This window comes from Aquarana catesbeiana, linkage group LG01 (genome assembly GCF_042186555.1).
Source record: "Aquarana catesbeiana isolate 2022-GZ linkage group LG01, ASM4218655v1, whole genome shotgun sequence".
NCBI classification, from domain to species: Eukaryota; Metazoa; Chordata; class Amphibia; order Anura; family Ranidae; genus Aquarana; species Aquarana catesbeiana.
The window spans coordinates 491,615,506-491,635,835 of record NC_133324.1 but is presented as its reverse complement, the minus strand read 5'-3'; the positions used below and the strand labels follow the sequence as shown (position 1 = coordinate 491,635,835).

The window sequence follows — 20,330 nt, the reverse complement described above, 5'->3', positions numbered from 1 at the left end:
GTGAATTTTTCAACGTTTTTGCAATAGCGGTTTTTAGCGTTTTTCTGCATTAGCGTTTTTTTTAAATTATTTTTTAATGGATCCAAAACGTCAAACGCTGGTGAGCCGCGTTTTTTAGCGTTTATCAGCATTGTTTGACATTGGAGCATTTTTGCAGCTGAAAAACTGCTCTCAGAACCCACTAGTTATGTTTTTTTTTTTTTTTTTTAAAGCCAAAAAACAATTGATAACAGCCTATGTGTACATGGACACATAGGAGAACATGATGGGGAGTTTATTGACTGTAGAAAAAAACATCTGAAGCCAAAAACAGCTGCTGTAAAAAGGTCCAAAATCGTCCTGTGTGCATGAGGCCTTAACATTTTGTTTTTGCTTGTTTGAATTCAATTTTAAATACTGTAAAACGGAACCATTGTAAATCTCCCTTTTGGCTTGTCTTTACTGAAAAATAACACTGAAATAAAGCACAGGTCAAATGTGAAAGAAAGGAAGGTTGCCTCTGTTAAAATAATGCAATCACAAACATATATGCAATCATATCGCGGTCTGTTTGGAAGATAAATAGACCTTTGTAATATTATCGGATATAGCTTAGCTAACCTTAGGTTTGCATTAATACTGGATTTCCTTAAGCATTTTGATGTGGGAGGTGGGTTTTTATGAATGGACTGAGTAAACTATATTTATATTTTAGATTACATAATAAATGACTCCATTTGTTGTTGTTTTTTTTTTTTTTTTTTTTTTTCACTGTTTCTTGTTTTTTTGCATTTCACATTTAACTACCATACCTGACATCCTTAAATTTGTGTCCTTTAAATTTATATCAGCTCTTTTCTTACTCAACAGCATCTTGGTAGGTTCTGTGTGAATCTGACCATGTATTGACCTTGTCATTTTCACTTGTTCAGCAGGGTTATTTGCCAATTTAACAATCAGTACAGTTCATGTCCTTTTTTAGCAAGTATGGGATTTACAATAGTATGTCAAGCAAGGGCATTTGTAACCTAATGCACACAGTTTAATATGACATGTATGGCTGTGAAAACAGAAGAAAAACATAGATGAGAAGCTCATCAGATGTTTTATATTACTATTTATTTTTCTAAATTGTTTTGCAAATTAAAAAATGTATATTTCTTAGGATAACCCAACCCATTGTTGGTAGATCTAAAACACAAGGCAGGGAAAAGTTGAATTTTCCTTTTTTAAAGTATAATTAAAGATAAAACGTTTTGGATTTTGGTAGAGTGGAGGATTTTAGTGCTGTCTGTGCCCCTGTTAGGGAGATTTACACTCTCTGCTTGTCATTGTTCTCATTGAAAGTGGAAGTAAAAGAAAACCCAAATTTTGAGTGACACCACAACACTAATAGAGGGGAAAGCCACACAATCACACAAAGAAGCCCAAAATCCAAGGAACCCCCTTAGGCTTTTTAGGGGCATTCATTACACATCCAATTTACTGACTGTCACATTTATCGACGCCCTGGAGCACCACAACACTGGGACTGGTATGGCTGAGTTCAGGGTGCTAGTATGGCGGTGATCAGGATGCTGGTATGGGGTATGATGGTGATCCAGATGCTGGTATGGGGTATGGCTGTGATCAGGATGCTGGTATGGCTGTGATCAGGACGCTGGTATGGTGTATGGCGATGAAACGGATGTTGGTATGGCGGTGATCAGAACGCTGGTATGGCATATGGCGGTGATCAGGATGCTGGTATGGCGGTGATCAGGACACTGGTATGGTATATGGCAGTGATCAGGGCACTGGTATGGGGTATGGCGGTGATCAGGACGCTGGTATGGGGTATGGCGGTGATCAGGATGCTGGTATGGCTGTGATCAGAACGCTGGTATGGGGTATGGCGGTGATCAGGACACTGGTATGGCATATGGCGGTGATCAGGATGCTGGTATGGCAGTGATCAGGGCGCTGGTATGGCAGTGATCAGGGCGCTGGTATGGCAGTGATCAGGGCGCTGGTATGGCGGTGATCAGGGCGCTGGTATGGCGGTGATCAGGGCGCTGGTAGGGCGGTGATCAGGGCGCTGGTAGGGCGGTGATCAGGGCGCTGGTATGGCGGTGATCAGGGCGCTGGTAGGGCGGTGATCAGGGCGCTGGTATCGCGTAGATCAGGGCACTGGTAGGGTGATCAAGGCGTTGGTATGGGGTATGGCGGTGATCAGAACGCTGGTATGGGGTATGGCGTTGATCAGGGCGCTGGTATGGCGTTGATCAGGGCACTGGTAGGGCAGCGATCAGGGCGCTGGTATGGGGTATGGCTGTGATCAGAACGCTGGTATGGGGTATGACAGTTTTACTGGCAGCACTGAATGACACTGTGACAGGTGATGGGGGCTGGCTGCACTGTTTATTTGTAGGCGATCTCTTTCATTGTTCACTATGCAATTGCTGTGATTGGACACAGCGATCACATGGTACAGGACCAGTTTAATTGTTTCTGTACCCGATAATGTGATCCGCTGTGATCACTGGAAAAACTGTATTTTGACACATGTGTTTTTATGTGCTGTAAAAAAAAAAAAAAAAAAGCACATCAAAGTCCACAGATGTGAACCAGGTCTAAAAAAAGTAAAGCTTTTCATATCATTTTAGCTATCTGTATCAAGAATGTAATCTCAGCCTATGCATTTTTAAAGCATGTTCCCAGTTTGTTTTCCAGGTTGGTGACAGGTCCACTTTAAGTGTAGAGACCTATAGGTTATCTGAATTTACTTTTTGGCACCGAACTGGGTGCGTTTAGTGCTGCATGTTTTGCCCCGTGACAGTCATGGCAAAATTGCACCGTGTTTAGGGTGCCATTAAGAAATAATGGCACTAATAGTACATTGTGACTTTTTACCACGATTCTGGAATAGCAGACAGTATTGCGTGATTCTGCCCCCGATTCCAATAGGCTCAAGTGTGATTGGGGCCCAACTGTTCAGCCACCTAAATGTCATATGCAGGTTACATAGTTCTGGATCGTAGGTTTTTAAAGCTAATTTCTAGTTTTGGGTGAGGTTTGCCTAGACCTGCTTTAGCATATAGACAAGTTGAATTCATGTTCAGTCTTGTCTTGCAAGTGAAAGTTTTGCGGCAAAATATGGAAACCTTTTGGGCTAGTATATTTGAGAATACAATTCAGTATGAATGAATGTGGGTGTGTTATACATCCATTGCATCAGTAACACAATATTTATATGCTTTGAAATCATATTTTGGGCAGCTGTGCAAAAGATCTTTTTAAAATAAATGATTGGCATTTCCCACCCTCCTGGTATGTTTATCCAACACAATGGGGTTGGTTTACTAAAGGAAAATATACTGTGCACTGCAAGTGCAGTTGCTCCAGAGCATAGTAAAACGGAAAATTGTATACTCACCTTTCCGTAATTTTCCTTTCCTGTCGCATCTCATGGCAGCATACACCTATGGGTTGTGGCTCCGCCCCCGCAACCTGATAGGACCGCGTAGCTATTAAAGTCTGAGAGAGCCCCTGCCCCAGCATTCTCCGTGTATATATACCTCACCTCAGATGGGTGGGCATTTGTATGCTGCCATGAGATGCGACAGGAAAGGAAAATTACGGAAAGGTGAGTATACAATTTTCCGTTTTCCTGTCGCATCATGGCAGCATACACCTATGGGGAATAACTCGCAAACTGGGTGGGTATGAGCAAAAGATACGTTTTTTATTTAGAAGGTATTGAGGAGTTAGCCTGAATAATTGCTCTCCCAAATTCTACCGTGGACAATCTAGCGGAGTCCACTTTATAATGAGAGATAAAAGTGGTTTTCGAAGACCAAGTGGCTGCTTTGCAGATGGTTTCGGCTGATACCCTGCAGTAGGCCGCCCAGGAGGTCGCCATTGCCCTTGTGGAGTGTGCCCTTAAGCCCTCAGGTACTCGTGCATTGTTAGATGCGTAAGCTCTCTTAATGATCTTCACCAACCATGCTGCGATGGTGCGAGAGGTTGCTGCTTGTCCTCTTCTAAACCCATGAGGAATGACCAGTAGGTCCTCTGTCTTCCTTAAATTGCTGGTTGCCAGGAGGTAGGCCTGGATATTCGACTTTATGTCAAGCGGATGTGGATCACCCTGTTCTGTGGATAGGGTGGGGAGACATAGTTCTTGGTTAAAGTGGAAAGATGATGACACTTTCGAGATGAAGCGATCCGATGGTTTTAAGACTACTTTGTCTGGATAGAACATCAAGTATGGTTCCTTAGCCTGTAAGGCCTGAATTTCCGATACCATTTTAGCTGATGTAATTGCTATTAGGAAAGTGACTTTGAGAGTTAGGTCCCACAGGGAAACATTCTCTAACGGAAAAAATGGCTCATGGGATAAGGCTTCCAACACTACTGAAAGATCCCATGTCGGGAAGGAAGGTTTCCTAGGTGGTCTCAGCTTTAGGCAAGCCTTCTGAAATTGGATGATGAGAGGTTCTTGAGCCCATTTCACTCCTGTCATAGCGGATAGGGCTGATACATGTACCTTCAGGGTACTAGACCTAAGACCTTTATCTAGACCTAACTGGAGAAACTCGAGGATCTGAGGAACTGATGGAGATGCTGGGTTCCAGGATTGCTGTTGTGCGACTAAGAGAAAACTCTCCCAGACCCTTTTATAGGTTTTATTGGTCGTGGATTTTCTGGCCTGGAGGAGAGTGTCTATCACTTTCTGGGAGCAACCTTGGACTAAGAACCTAGTCCTTTCAATCTCCATGCTGTTAGATGCAGCCTCTCCGGAAATGGGTGAAGGAGTTGCCCCTGCGATAGTATATCCGCTGTCATTGGGAGTGTCAGTGGTTCTGCTGTGCTCAATTGGAGGAGCGTCGTAAACCATGGTCGTCTCGGCCAAAATGGGAGGACTGCTAGCACTGTGGCTTTCGACCTCTTGAGTCTGAGTAAGAATCTCGGAATGAGTGGTGTTGGCGGAAATATGTACCCCAAACGGAAGTTCCAGTCGTGTTGTAGGCAATCCGTGCCTTCTGCCGATGGGAAAGGAATTCTGGCTAGATATCTCTGGCATTTCGTGTTGACCGGTGTTGCCGCCAGGTCTATATCCGGTATCCCCCAGGTCTGGGTTATGAGGGTAAAGGCTTGGTGACTTAAGGCCCACTCGTTGTTTGATACAAAGGTCCGACTTAGAGAGTCGGCTAGTTGATTTTGGACTCCTGGGACATACGCTGCCGTTAATCCCGACAGGTTCAGCTGTGCCCACTCGAAGACTGGACGGACTTCCCGCATCATGGAGCGACTCCTGGTGCCCCCCTGCCTGTTGATATAGGCAACTGCCACTCTGTTGTCCAATTTTAGCAGGACCTCTTTCCCCCTGAGGAGGGGGCTGAAGGCTAACAGAGCTTGGAAAGCTGCTTTCATCTCCAATATATTTGAAACCACGTTCTGTGTTCTGAATGTCCAAAGGCCCTGGACTGCGTGATGGCGGTAGTGTGCCCCCCAGCCCTTCAGGCTGGCGTCTGAAGTGATTATTTCCTGAGGAAGAGGGACTATATGCCTGCATTTCTTCAGATTGTTCAATCTGGTCCACCACCAGAGTGATTGTTTTATTTCTTTCTGGACTATGATCGGCTGAGACAATGATACCCCGTTCCATTGTTTTAACAATGATGCTTGCAGAGGTCTGGTGTTCCATTGGGCCCATTGTACCATTGGGATGGTTGCTGAGAATGACCCCAGTATGCTGAGGTACTCCCGGGCTGGTAGTGTGGTAGAGGCTAATAACTTTCTTGCCTTCTGAATGAGGCTGGGAATTTTTTCCTGCGGAAGTTCCACCGTATTGAGACGGGTGTCTAGTTCCGCCCCCAGGAATATCATTCTCTGAGTGGGCTGCAGATTGCTTTTCCCCCAGTTTATGATCCAGCCGAAGTTTTGTAGGGTGGTAATCAGAATGGATCGATGCAGTAGAAGGGAATCCTGATTGTCTGCTAGCAAAAGGATGTCGTCCAGGTAATGATGGACCCTCAATCCTTGTTCTCTTAGTAAGGCTATTACTGGCAGTAAGATTTTTGTGAATGTCCTTGGAGCGGTGGAGATCCCGAACGGGAGGCTTTGGAATTGAAAATGATGTAGACCTACCGCAAAGCGGAGAAATTTTTGGAATGAGATGTGAATGGGGACGTGCAGATAGGCGTCTTGTAAATCGACGGAAAGCATCCAATCCCCGATATTCATGGCCCGAAGAATTGACTGGAGGCTCTCCATTTTGAATGTCTCGACTAAGATTGAGCGATTGAGATTCTTTAGATCTAAGACAGGGCGTAGATCCCCCGATTTCTTCTTCACTAGAAACAACGGGGAGTAGAATCCCGTTGACCTTTGGGATATTGGAACTTCCACTATGGCTTCCTTTTGTAACAGGTCTTGGACGTACTTTGTCAGTAGCATAATTTTTTCCCGAGATGCAGGTAGTCTGGTTACAGAGAATTGGTCTCTTGGAGCCCGTGTCTTGAATTTCCATTTGTGGCCGAACTGGACAGTGTCTATCGTCCATGGGTCCTTTATTGTATCCGCCCAGACCTGCTTGAAACTCATGAGTCTGGCCCCCACTAAAGCTGGTTGGGCGGACGCACCTTCAAAAAGACTTTTGTTCCCCTGACGCAGGGGTCTTAGACTTTTGGAGCTTGAGGAATGATGACTGGGGATTCTTCCAGTTCCTCCTATACTCTTTTCCGGGCCTGTAGGATCTTGCCTCTCTGTATTTATCTGGCAGATTTCTTCTAGAAACCGGTGGTCTCTGCTGCCTGGGCCTCCTATCTGAAGGGATGAGTCCCGATTTTCCCCCCGTGACTTTAGAAATAGCCACGTCCAGTTTTTCTCCAAAAAGGTTTACGCCATCAAAGGGTATTTTGCACCAATTGGATTTTTAGGAGGGATCTGCCGACCAGGGTTTTAACCAGAGCGCCCTTCTGGCCATTACTGAGCTTAACATTGCTCTTGAAGTGGTTTTAATTATATCCACAGAGGCTTCTGCGACAAAGTCGCCTGCAAGACTAAGTTCTTGGAGTGCTGAGATAACTTTCTCCTGCTCTATTCCTTCCGATACCAGCTTCTCGGCCATCGTGGACCAGCTTGAGATAGCCTTACCGACGGCAGCCAATGCTATTGCTGGCCTGCAAGCGCCACCTGCCGAGAGGTAGGTTCTCTTAAGATCCAGATCGATCTTTCTATCCAGGACGTCTTTGAATGTGACTGCATCCTCTATTGGAAGTGTTACGTGCCTGGCGAGGCGCATTAGGGAGGAGTCGACCACTGGAGGAGATATTAGTGGGTTGACGTTAGGCTCTTTAAGTGGATAGAGTTTTGATAATCTGATGCTGAGGCCAGTTTTTTTTCTCTGGCTTTTGCCACTCATCCTTAATTAGATCCTCAAGTTCCTCAATGAACGGGAAGTTCTCTGGGTCTTTTTTAAGATTTGGAAAGTATTTCCTCACTTTTTGAGGAGTTTCTTTTTCTTCCACCCAGTCGATCGCCTCTTTTACTGACTTCACGAATGGGTCGATCAATGAGAAGTCGAAGCCGGTGGATGCCTCTAGATCATCAGTGTCAGAGAGAGGGTCTGACGTCTTTGATGATGATGGGGCAGTGGATGAGGTACTTTGTATAGGTCTGCTGGCTTCTGGCTCTGCGACTTGTGGTGATGGATCAATTGGTTCTCTTGCCTCTGTTTCTCTGTCCTTAGTTGCCTCAATGAAGCATGTGCGACAGGCCAGTTTGTCTGGAAGTGCTGTAGCATCGCAAATCCAGCAGGAGTTCCCGGGTGGACGGGAAGGCTGGGTGACAGGAGATTTCCTGCGCGCAGGGGATTTTTTGTGGTGGGAGCGACTATGCCTTGATCTTGATCGGCTTCTCCTGCGACTTGATCTGCTCCTCCTGCGACTTGAGCGGCTTCTGCGACTTGAGCGACTTCTGCCGCGCTCTGAGCGACTCTGCCTGTGGCTTGAGCGGCTCCTTCTTGAAGGCTCCCCTCGTCTTGAATGTGACGATCTGGAAGACCTGGTGGGGCTGTTCAATTTAAACAGCATTAGTGAGGACTCTCTTTTTCCTTCTCTTCATACTTACCCATCATCCCCTCTTACCTAGTAGGCTGGCGATGGTCTACCTGGGCAACGGTCTCCATGAAAGGTGATGAATCAACATATAATTATATAGGTGGCTTAGCATGCATGGGATAGCAGATAGTAAACAAGCAAAGAAAAAACCATCATAGATCTTACCTGGGCGTGGAAATAGCAAGAGAGAGACAGGGTAGAACAGCTGGGTAGAGTAGCAAAAGAAATCCGGTCAAAATTCCCCCTTACAGGCTCAGGAGAGAAGAGACAAGAAAATGCTGACATTACAGCATTTTTAAACTTGCCGCCGTCTCGGGGTGATGACGTCACGCTCGAGCATGCTCAGATGCGCTCTGAGGCCTCCGACGCCATTTTGGAAGCTGGAAAGTGGGATGTCCTGACAAGCTGGAGCTATGGAGACAGACAGGAGGGGAGTTACCCACAGGTGCACAGAAAGGAGCTGGAGACCGCTGCGATCCATAAACCTGTTTAAGGTTTGTAATGTATTGTAACATACCCCTGAGACCATTAGAGTGGGGTTCCTTCCATTGAGCTCATTTAGAGGCTGTACAGGATAGGACTTCCACCCAGGAGAGGCTAGAACCTGGCTGGGGCGAATGTTTTAGGTAAGGGATGCATGTTTTCGGTCCTTGACAGGTGAGGAAAAAAAGGAGAATGCTGGGGCAGGGGCTCTCTCAGACTTTAATAGCTACGCGGTCCTATCAGGTTGCGGGGGCGGAGCCACAACCCATAGGTGTATGCTGCCATGATGCGACAGGAAATAAGGTTAAGCTTCACTTTGCAAAGGATACCCAATCACATGCAAGGAAAATAAAAAAACAGCCTATTTGCTTGCACATGATTGGATGATAGAAATCAGCAGAGCTTTCCCTCAGATCTAGAGCAAATGCAATTGCAGTGCAAATTATATTTGCCTTTAATAAATCAACCTCAATGTTTATAAAGTGAAACTGCCACCAATAGTTTTAAGTAGAAAAGGGAAGGTGCTATACCTCCAAAAAGGATTTTATTGTCTATGACCTGTTAGGGAGATTTCCCCTTTGTTTCCCTTTTTGATGGCTGCACAGGAATGTAGGGGACTCTTTTCAGGGCCTAGGTAGAAGTATCTTACAGTCCTTTTACCAGTCCTCTGTCGAGAGTGCGCTAACTTGTTCCATTCTGGCCTGGTATTCAAACTGTACAGGAGCTGAAAAGGCTGCTCTTCAGAGGATCATAAAATCTGTGCAGAAAACAGTGGGCTGTGAGTTTGTCCCAGTAGACAAAATGTATCGGTCACGCTGTATCAGGAGAGCCGAGAGGATAGTGAGCAACCTGTCCCATCCTGGACATCACCTGTTGCCATCTGGCAGAGGCTTCGGAAACTTTAGGGTGAGGACAAATCGCTTTAGGGAAGGTTTTTTCCCCAAGAGCAATTAAGCCGGTAAATGAAGTTCTGGGGACAGGGAGATAGTGGTGACTAGGCACCTATTGCGACCACTGTTTCTACTGCTTTTATTAGGTGAGGGGAGGGTCTAGGATCTAAATTTGTATATAGTGTATTGTTGATTATTTTTTTTATGAAGTAATTTCATTTGTACTTGTTGCAATGACAATAATAATAAGTATAATATGGTTTAATTCTACAAGCATTTGAAACCCGGGCAGGTTTTCTTTAGGCAAACCGTGTATGTTTTCACTAACCTTGAAGATCACCGTTTACTGTTAAATGGCATCACATGCACATCTCTGACTATATTACACTCCATCAGTGTCAAGTGTTAAAAAAATGCAGGATGCCAGATTTCTATGTTTTATGAGAATATTCCTATAACCTCTGTGTGCCAGATTTTTGCATTATGCCTTCAACAACAAGAACTTGTCAGAGCTAGACATCAGAGGTCCTTGCTGATAGAGCAGGGTATCTTGCTGACATGCTATATCCCAAGGACCCGTGTAGTATACTGTAGATGAGCATTGCTCACCGCCCACGTACACTGCCTTCAGCTAGTATTAAACTGAAGAGTTTTTTTTCAGCTTTGAATTTAGTGAGGAAAAGTTATACCTTCTGTCAAGTTTATATGGCCATCTGTGACTCCATTGGAGAGATTTCCCTTCAGTTTTTATCTCTGTCACACCTGGACAAGAAATAAGAGGAATAGGGATCACTGGGCGAGAAGACTCAGGCAGCAGTAAAGACCTTACATGACTTTTGACCTTTCCTTACTATTATAAAAGATAAAATTGTTACATTCTGTCCCAATTAGAGTGATTTATCATCAATCTTTGTTCCTCTGACCCCTATCACTAGGTCAGAAATAGAGGGGAAAACTCCCCAGTGGGGCTTACAGGCAATAGAAACTTCCCAAAGGCTTTTAACCCTTGTAGGCTCTATGCAGAAATTGGGCTTTATTTTTTTTTTTAATAAATCCATAAATGCATCAAAGTGGTCCTGAATGTAAAAATGTGAAGATTTGCTATGTTACTGGGAAAATTTTGAAATGTTAATTGTGCCTAAGCATAACCATATAAAATTGAAGTGCTGAAAATTAGCAGTAAACTTTCTGTTATTTGTTTGCCTGGACACTCCTATGCTCATATCCTTTTATTTCTGTATACAGTGGGGCAAAAAAGTATTTAGTCAGCCACCAATTGTGCAAGTTCTCCCACTTAAAAAGATGAGGGAGGCCTGTAATTGTCATCATAGGTATACCTCAACTATGAGAAACAAATCCAGACAATCACATTGTCTGATTTTTAAAAGAATTTATATGCAAATTATGGTGGAAAATAAGTATTTGGTCAATATCAAAAGTTCATCTCAATACTTTGTTATATATCCTTTATTGGCAATGACAGAGGTCAAACGTTTTCTGTAAGTCTTCACAAGGTTGTCACACACTGTTTGTTTCTGGTATGTTGGCCCATTTCTTCATGCAGATCTCCTCTAGAGCAGTGATGTTTTGGGGCTGTCGCTGGGCAACACAGACTTTCAACCCCCTCCAAAGGTTTTCTATGGGGTTGAGATCTGGAGACTGGTTAGGCCACTCCAGGACCTTGAAATGCTTCTTATGAAGCCACTCCTTTGTTGCACGGGCAGTGTGTTTGGGATCATTGTCATGCTGAAAGACCCAGCCACGTTTCATCTTCAATGCCCTTGCTGATGGGAGGAGGTTTGCACTCAATCTCACGATGCATGGCCCCATTCATTCTTTCATGTACACGGATCAGTCGTCCTGTTCCCTTTGCAGAGAAACAGCCGCAAAGCATGATGTTGCCACCCCCATGCTTCACAGTAGGTATGGTGTTCTTTGGTTGCAACTCAGCATTCTCTCTCCTCCAAACACGACGAGTTGTGTTTCTACCAAACAGTTCTACTTTGGTTTCATCTGACCATATGACATTCTCCCAGTCCTCTTCTGGATCATCCAAATGCTCTCTAGCAAACCTCAGACGGGCCCGGACATGTACTGGCTTAAGCATGGGGACACATCTGGCACTGCAGGATCTGAGTCCCTGGCGGCGTAGTGTGTTACTGATGGTAGCCTTTGTTACGTTGGTCCCAGCTCTCTGCAGGTCATTCACTAGGTCCCCCCGTGTGGTTCTGGGATTTTTGCTCACCGTTCTTGTGATCATTTTGACCCCACGAGGTGAGATCTTGCGTGGCGCCCCAGATCGAGAGAGATTATCAGTGGTCTTGTATGTCTTCCATTTTCTAATTATTGCTCCCATAGTTGATTTCTTCACACCAAGCTGCTTGCCTATTGCAGATTCAGTCTTCCAAGCCTGGTGCAGGTCTACAATTTTGTTCATGGTGTCCTTCGACAGCTCTTTGGTCTTCACCATAGTGGAGTTTGGAGTGTGACTGTTTGAGGTTGTGGACAGGTGTCTTTTATACTGATAACAAGTTCAAACAGGTGCCATTAATACAGGTAATGAGTGGAGGACAGAGGAGCCTCTTAAAGAAGAAGATACAGGTCTGTGAGAGCCAGAAATCTTGTTTGTAGGTTAACAAATACTTATTTTCCACCATAATTTGCAAATTCTTTCAAAAATCAGACAATGTGATTGTCTGGATTTGTTTCCACATTTTGTCTCTCATAGTTGAGGTATACCTATGATGACAATTACAGGCCTCTCTCATCTTTTTAAGTGGGAGAACTTGCACAATTGGTGGCTGACTAAATACTTTTTTGCCCCACTGTATCTTCAACGTGAGATCTAGGTCACTGTGCCTGACTCCTAGTCTCACCAGATTTGGGTGTCCGTTTATGAAACTGAACAGTGGTGATCCTGAGGATCGCAGCTGGTCTCAGCTCCACACACTGAGAATCTGTCATTGTCTGACACAAAATGGCCAAAATGAAGCTGTGATCTGTGTCAGAATTCACCCTTCCCGATTCACCAGCTCAGAGGTGGTTCTGTTATCCTGACTGAACGTCATATGACGTCTTTCAGGATAACATGCCGGCGCGCCCCCCGTGGGGGTGTGCAGCGTGGTGATCGGTGGTGCTGTGTGTCACACTCCTCCTGCTCCTTGCCACGTGATCAGCTGTGACCATAAATTCTTTAAGAGGAGCTCCAGTCTCCCCCCCAAAAAATAGGTTAGCAGCTATAAATACTGTAGCTGCTGACTTTTAATTTAACCCCTTCCCGCCGACCGTACGCAGATATGCGTACTCGGCTTTCCGGGGTTATACCGGGATGATGCCCACAGCTGCAGGCATCATTCCGGTACCATTGTTTACAGCGGGCGATCGGCTACCCCTGTATAACAACCGATGCGGCTAAAAGCCGCTCGGCTGTTATACCGGAGGAGCGGGAGGGGACATCCCCCCCCCCCCCTCCCGCCACCTCCCGCCGCTGTTACCAGGCCTCCCGTGCGATCGGGAGGCCCGGTATCCATTCGGCTGCCTTCGGCGGCTGGGGGCAGGCTGGACCGAAGCTGCGAGCGGCTTCGTTCCAGCCTTCTCGTTGTAAACGCGGAAGCGACGTCATGACGTCGCTTCCCGTTTACTCGGCTGCCAATGGCGCCGAATTTAAAAAAGTACACAGTATTCAGAATCGCAGTTTTTGGCGATCTGAATATTTTGAAGTGTAAAGGAGGGATGGGGGGTCTTTTAGACCCCCCATCCCTCCATAAAGAGTACCTGTCACCACCTATTACTGTCACAAGGGATGTTTACATTGCTTGTGACAGCAATAAAAGTAAAAAAAAAAAAAAAAAAATTTTTTTTAAACACAATTTATAAAGTACAAAAATAAATAAAATAAATAAAAAAAAAAAAAAAAAAAAAATTTTTAAAGTGCCCCTGTCCCCGCGAGCTCGCGCAGCGAAGAAAACGCATACGGAAGTCGCGCCCGCATATGTAAACGGTGTTCAAACCACACATGTGAGGTATCGCCGCGATCGTCAGAGCGAGAGCAATAATTCTAGCCCTAGACCTCCTCTGTAGCTCAAACCTGGTAACCGTAAAAAATTTTTAAAGCGTCGCCTATGGAAATTCATAGGTACCGTAGTTCGTCGCCATTCCACGAGTGCGTGCAATTATAAAGGGTGACATGTTTGGTATCTATTTACTCGGCGTAACATCATCTTTCACATTATATAAAAAAATTGGGGTAACTTTACTGTTTGGATTTTTTAAAATTCATGAAAGTGTCACTTTTCCAAAAATTTGCGTTTAAAACACCGCTGCACAAATACCGTGTGATAAAAAATATTGCAACAATCGCCATTTTATTCTCTAGATTCTCTGCTAAAAAAATATATATAATGTTTGGGGGTTCTAAGTAATTTTCTAGCAAAAAAATACGGATTTTAACTTGTAAACACCAAATTTCAAAAATAGGCTTAGTCATGAAAGGGATAAAGACCAAGGATCTAGCGATGTCGGCACCCAAGCCAATTCTTCAGTCGGGTTTAGGTGCAGGCGCTGGGCATTTTAGGTAAGGGAAACCGGCAGTGAATCGTTCTGGCGGGCGGAAGGTGGGGGGGCCAATCATTGTCTTAGATCGCTGTCGCGATCTGAGCCAAAAGTGGGAGTAGGTATCTGTCAAAACCAGGTTTACACCCCCCCCCCCCCCCCCAAGAAAGTGCAAATGTGGAGGTGGAGGATGCAAACAAGTGAAGCTTCCCCTTTTGAGTGGAGCGGCGCTTTAAGCTGGTACACACGCCTTTTTTTTTTTTTCAGTCAGTGAGCTGAATGAGAACAATGCCCCCTGCTAAGACATTGTATTCTGACAGCGGGGGCTCTCTACTGTCAGAATATACCGCTGAGCACTTCAGCTGATTGGCTGCAAGCCACTGATTGAGCATACTTTTCCTGAAGTCCCCTTTTGAGAGAAGACGATCTAATGATCCCCTTCTGTCTAACAGGGAAGGCTACACACAGATTGAAATTTGGCCAGCCTCTGCTGAACTGGACTAATTTTGAGCTGTTTGCAGCCAGCTTTACCTTATTCCTTGCTCCAGCAGGCTTCGTCTTGTGCTGTGAATGGTCCCCCGTGTCTTCTGTGTAAGTCGTGACTGGCTCTGGTCACACTCCTGCTTCCTCATTGCACCATATATGGTTAATGTTCCTGTATGGTATGTGATGATGCCAAAGCTTTGGGTGGAGGAGGAGAACCCTGGAGCTGGCGTATGGAAACAGGTAAGTGAAATATAACCCCCCTACTGCAAGGGTGGACTTTTTTTTTTTTTTTAATTTTCCTGGAGTTGGACTGTAATATGGCACCATGTCCTTTGCTGTTTTATGCTCAATTTTTTTAATAGGTTAGATATTACTGGCACTTTTCAGGCACTACATGATGTTTTTCACTTACACATTACATTCTATTAAAAAGAAAGGTTTCAGTAAACCTGTGCTGCAAGGTGCAGGGCTGATTTTAAACCACTGCATGGTACAGTCTGGAAGGCAGAGTAGTCGGGACTCAGAGGTGGAGAAGATACAGTCTTCCATTAGTCCTCTGATATCTTCATTTTGGCCTGGGGCAAGCTCAGGTGTCTGCTGGGTCGGAATTGATGATCGGGGCTGTAGTGTTCTCTTTGTGGTTTGCCCACCTGTACTGCCACTCTTACTGACCAGAGCCAAACACAGGAGGCAGCATTCTTCTCCTTTCTATAAAGGGGTGTGGTTACAGCCGTAGAGAGGAGGCAGGTATTGTGTACACACAGCCTCAGCTCCGTTTTTGGGCAGGCTGTCGCGGCAACAGAGTTTGGGGCAAAGGGTAGTGTGACAAACTGTGTAGTTTGTGGACAGATTCTTCAGCACACTGGCAACCAGGTGCCCCCTCCCACTCTGTGCTCAGGGCAGTTTCCCCAACTGCCCCTCTCTTGTACGCACCCTGGTGATTAAATGTAGAAGATTCACAGCTTTCTGCTTTGACCATCTCATTCACTATTTACTGAGCAAACGTTTTGATTTTATTATCACATTGTTAGTTAATGAGCTGTGAGCTAACTAGTCTTTTTGCCCTAATCTTTTTCCCCATCTTGCCTTTTTTGGGCACAGCTTCCAGAGTTCAGTTCCTCTTTAATTGCAGTGCCTGCTATATTGGCATAGTCCTCTGCAGATGGCCTTAGTTGCTACTGCCTGGGGAAAATGATCAGGCCCTTTCCCTCATTTTATATGAGAGTAGATAGGATACAAGCGTGCATGTATATGTGAAGAATCACATTATTTTTGTGGTCAGATCATTATTAAATGTCCATCTGCCATTTTCTTTATGGACCCTTAGAGGCATAAAAGTTTTCTTTGATTCTGTCTCTTGAAAGATTCTATAACACCACCATTATTTTATATTATGTTTTGATCTTGGCTGAGTATAAAGACTCCTTGCAGAATATAGATCTGTCAGAATTGAGACATGTATTCTGAACGTACGGCGGAAAATAGAAAACTAGAATATCCTTAAGCTCCATCCAAGAGATGACAAATGGCATTAACAGCCTTGGTGCCTGTGCAGCTTCTCGTCTTTCTTATTAATACTGCCCTGGAAAGCCTCATTAGGATTTTGTATATGTGTGTGTCTTCATTCTTGTTGTGACATACTCCCTCTGCGTGGATTTGCTGCCTCTGAGACCACCTTTCAGCATTCTAGATTATTCTGAACGCTGCTTGTCACATTGGGAACAGTTTCCATTGATTTCTAGTCACAATCTGAACATTGTTTTCTTTTATTCCTGAAAGATCAAAGATTGTATACAGCATTTGAGGCAAAGCGCCATGAAAAGAACGGTCTTCTTGCAAACCTAGGTTGCTCCCGGTTCTGTTTTGTCACTCTGTGATGTATTTTTATGTTCAATGTTTTTTATTGCAACAGTCAATTTAAAGGGCTAGTATACTTCTAGGGTACTTATACTTTTGTACAACCATTATCATCTGCTGACACTTGCAGTTTAGCTTTACCTTTCAGGCTGTGGATGAACTTTATATTGCCCTTGTGTTACTTAAGGTGTTTGTGAACCCATATTTATAAGACTATGCCAGCCCCTCTACTAGAGGCTGGCATAAAATACTATGTAAGTGGTTTTAATAAATGAGTGTTCTAAATACCAATTCTGAGCTGTCTTCAGGCCGGTCACATGACTCGCGACCGCTTTCCAGCTCCAATGGATGTCTTCTGCGGGAGGAGCTGTGATCTCCCACTGACGTCCGCCGAGTGGCCACTCGTCTCCTCCCACAGAAGCTCTGTCTTGTAGCTGTAAAGCGGCCGCGAGTCACGTAACCGGCCTGAAGACAGCTCAAAATCGGTATTTAGAACACTTGTTTTTTAAAACCACTTACATAGTGTGCTATGCCAGCCTCTAATAGAGGGGGTGGCAGTGACAATTTTAAGTTTTTATTTTTTAAGAATGGCGGGGGGTGGAGACAGACACACACAGGGAGATGACAGGCAGGAAGGAGTGGGTGAGGGGGGAGAGAGGAGAACAGAGGGGACAGCAGCGTATGACAGAGGGACGCAATCAGACCACGGTGGTCAGGGCGGAGCAGCCCTGATTTTCGTGGTCTGTACAGAGAGGGCATACAGGAAGTGGCAGGTTCAGGGAGGTTTTTTTTTACAGTTTAGAGGGGGGCAGATTACACAGCACAAGCACTGTGCTGTGTAATCTGCTTTAAGAGACCAGAATATACATTTTTTTTTTTTTTGGGTTAACAAAGACGAAGTGATTCAAAAGGTGGTTTCTTTTTTTTAAATAAAAAATATATGTTATACTTGCATGCTCTGTGCAATGTTGTTTACAGCAATGTGTTGGGATGCGCTGAAACATTTTAGGACATGTTGCATCTTTTTGTAGCATATTGCAATGCACCTTGAGTTAAAGCCTAAAAAAATATATATAAAAATCAGTACAAAGGATGTTTCTATCAGTATGATGTGTCCTTTTTGCTGCCTGCTGGTTTAGTAGAAATCTTTATCCTCCAATTCCACAATCCCCTACTACTACCACCACCACAGGGGTTAATAGAGCTGAAGGAGCTTTGACAGACTTACTATGCCCACCTCCTCCATTCATAGAAGCTGTACTATTGATTCTATGAATGTAGGAAGTGGATCTTTCCATCATTTGCCCATCCTACATCCATAGAGCCCTTTTCATTTATAGAAGCTATAGTAGTATTAATATTTATTATTATTATTATACAGGGTTTATTTATGCAGCGCTTTACAACTTGAGGGTAGACGGTACAAATACAATACACTTTCATACAGTAGGAATCAGAGGGCCCTGCTCCTTAGAGCTCACAATCAGGAGGTAGTCAGACAGATTGGGGTACAGCATTCCAGAGGATGGGAGAGGCTCGGAAGAAGTCCTGGAGGTGAGCATGTGATGAGGTGACAAGGGAGCTAGAGAGCTATAACTGGAATTCAGCTTTAAAGTGGTTCTAAAGCCTAAACATTTTTTTTTTTTTTTTTTTTTTACCTTCATGCATTCCTTGCATGAAGGTAAAAAAATGTTCCAGTACCTGTATTGCCCCCCCCCACTATGGACACAGGCAAAGCAGATTGGGATTGAGCCTGTAGGTGTGCGACCATAGCAAGCTGCTTCCCTTTGGTGGTAAATGGAAAGAGGAGAAGCCAATAGCACCAGCAGGGGAGAAGGATTGGGGTAAGTATAACATGTTTGTTATTTACAAACCAAAATTAACTTTACAATCACTTTAAGCAGTACATATCTGCTGTAAAGAAATGTGAATGATTTCCCCCTTATTGTAATCCACATAGCAATATATTTACATTTAGCCCTGCTCTGGAGAATTTCACAGTGTGTCCCTGCTTGGCAAAGCACTGCCTTGAAAATAGGCTGGTCCATACTCCTGATGGTCCTGGACATATAGAGCAGTATAGACCAGCCAAAGAAATAAGCTAAGCAAATGATGCACATTCACAGTAGGTGTAAGGGCTGGCTGGGACCTAAAAGTGAAGATGTGTGGGATAATGTAATTGCAGAAGAAATCCTGCAAATTTCCTGTGTGCTCCAGTCAGCCACAATTCAAATATGAATGATGTGAGCATGAGTCACGAGAATGCATTGAAAATAGTTTACGAGCTGAAAAAACCACTGTGAACTAGGAAATGGTTGCATTAATTTTGTTTTCTGGATAGTGGGATACACCTGCTAAAGGAAACCTGTGGTTTGAGAAATATGAAGACTGCTATGGCTGGCACCTTATAAATTCACATGCTACATATTTAATTTGGGTCGGTTACTTAAAATATTGAAGTTGAATGATCGGTGTGGCTTTTTCAAGAGGAGGTCAGCCTTGGCAGCCTCCATATTTTTTTTTGGCACAGATTTCTTTTAATGCTCAATATAAGGAAGGAAAGAAGTGTTCTTCCTAAACACTAATCAGAAGTTTGATTTCTTTTTTTTCTGATTTGCTGTATGTAAAAAATGCTTTTTAGTTACTATGGGAAACACCATCATGTAAAGAACATTTTTTGCTCCAAGTTTCTCCTTCAGTATCTGTCAGTCTTTTGTAGTTTGTCCAAACTTAATATATAAAATATCTGAATTTCTGGCATGTTTTATTAGCTGAAATTTCTTGATTTTATTTGTTTGCCAGTCCCCCCCACTACCCAATGCAATATTCACTTGTCATAGGAAATAATTGAGTATAAAATAACAATATTTTTAGATACACTTGCAACTTAGTAGAAATATTTAATGCTGGGATTATAAATAGTTAATGTGCATTCTTTCTTGCATTTCTTCTTTTTCAGTTTGCAATTTTATGTCCCATGAAAAATGCTTAAAACACGTGAAGACCCTGTGCAGCTGTATGGCTCCAACTCTAGTGCGGGTAAGTAATCATCAGCACCCTTTGTTTAGCCTTTTTTTTTTTTGTTTTGTTTTTATTGTTCTTATTAATGCATTTTAGGCTAATCCTAACAACATCTTTCAATTTTGAACAAGCACATTCTGGCTTTTATAATCAGGAATACAAAAACATATTGACAAAGTACAAAAATAATAAACTAACGCAACTAACCCTGTTCAAGATATGACGTTTACGGACCTACACCCTAGTTATCACGTTGTGAACAGTAAGGCCTTATGCCCACGGGCGTTTTTACAGCTGCTTTTAGGAGCGTTTTTTACAGCTTAAAAAGACCTCTCCGTGTTATTCTATGGCCTCATGCACACACAGACATTGATGAGCTGTAAGTGGCATAGGCGTTTTTAACCTCCAAAAAAACCCAAGGACCAGCGTGTTCTGAGGCTCCAGCGCTAGAGCTGAAAAAAACGCCAGATGCAGGTAAAAGCTGTTAAACGCGGTTTAACGATGTATACAGAGCGTTAAGCCTCGTCAGGCATTTCTCTGCCTCTATTCAAAATCAATGGTTCCCTATGGGCTGTGTGCTGAGGATCTTCAGGGGGAACCCCCTGCCATAATAAAATAAAAAATTGGCGTGGGGTTCCCCACCAGGACGATACCAGACTCCAACATTGGAAGTAGGCTGTGGCAGTACCACCACATGAGCATCAGTGTAATTTGTTGGTGGCACCTCTTTGCTGCTGATGGACCTGTATTAGCAGTCTTGTCTTGTGTTGTGTTTGGTTATGAGGCCTCTGGACTGCTGCTGTCAGTGTTCAGGGCAAGGTCCATGGATCACTGTCAAATGACCAGGAGATTCCTCAAGTACTGCAGCACCCTAGAGGGACAAGAACAATTTTCAAGATCAAGGTATAGGGAGATAGATGGGTACATTTGGGTTGACATTCCCTTCATTGGAGTCTTC

The 20,330-nt window shown here is 44.0% G+C and overlaps 1 protein-coding gene across 1 annotated transcript in view; it reads left to right on the top strand.

The window, feature by feature from the left end:
* Nucleotides 1-20,330, top strand: part of DGKQ (diacylglycerol kinase theta) — a 268,833-nt gene that overhangs the window by 41,122 nt on the left and 207,381 nt on the right. The window contains exon 2 of the mRNA XM_073591922.1: nt 19,311-19,390. Within this exon, the coding sequence (XP_073448023.1) occupies nt 19,311-19,390 (80 nt within the window). The remainder of the gene's footprint in view (nt 1-19,310; nt 19,391-20,330) is intronic.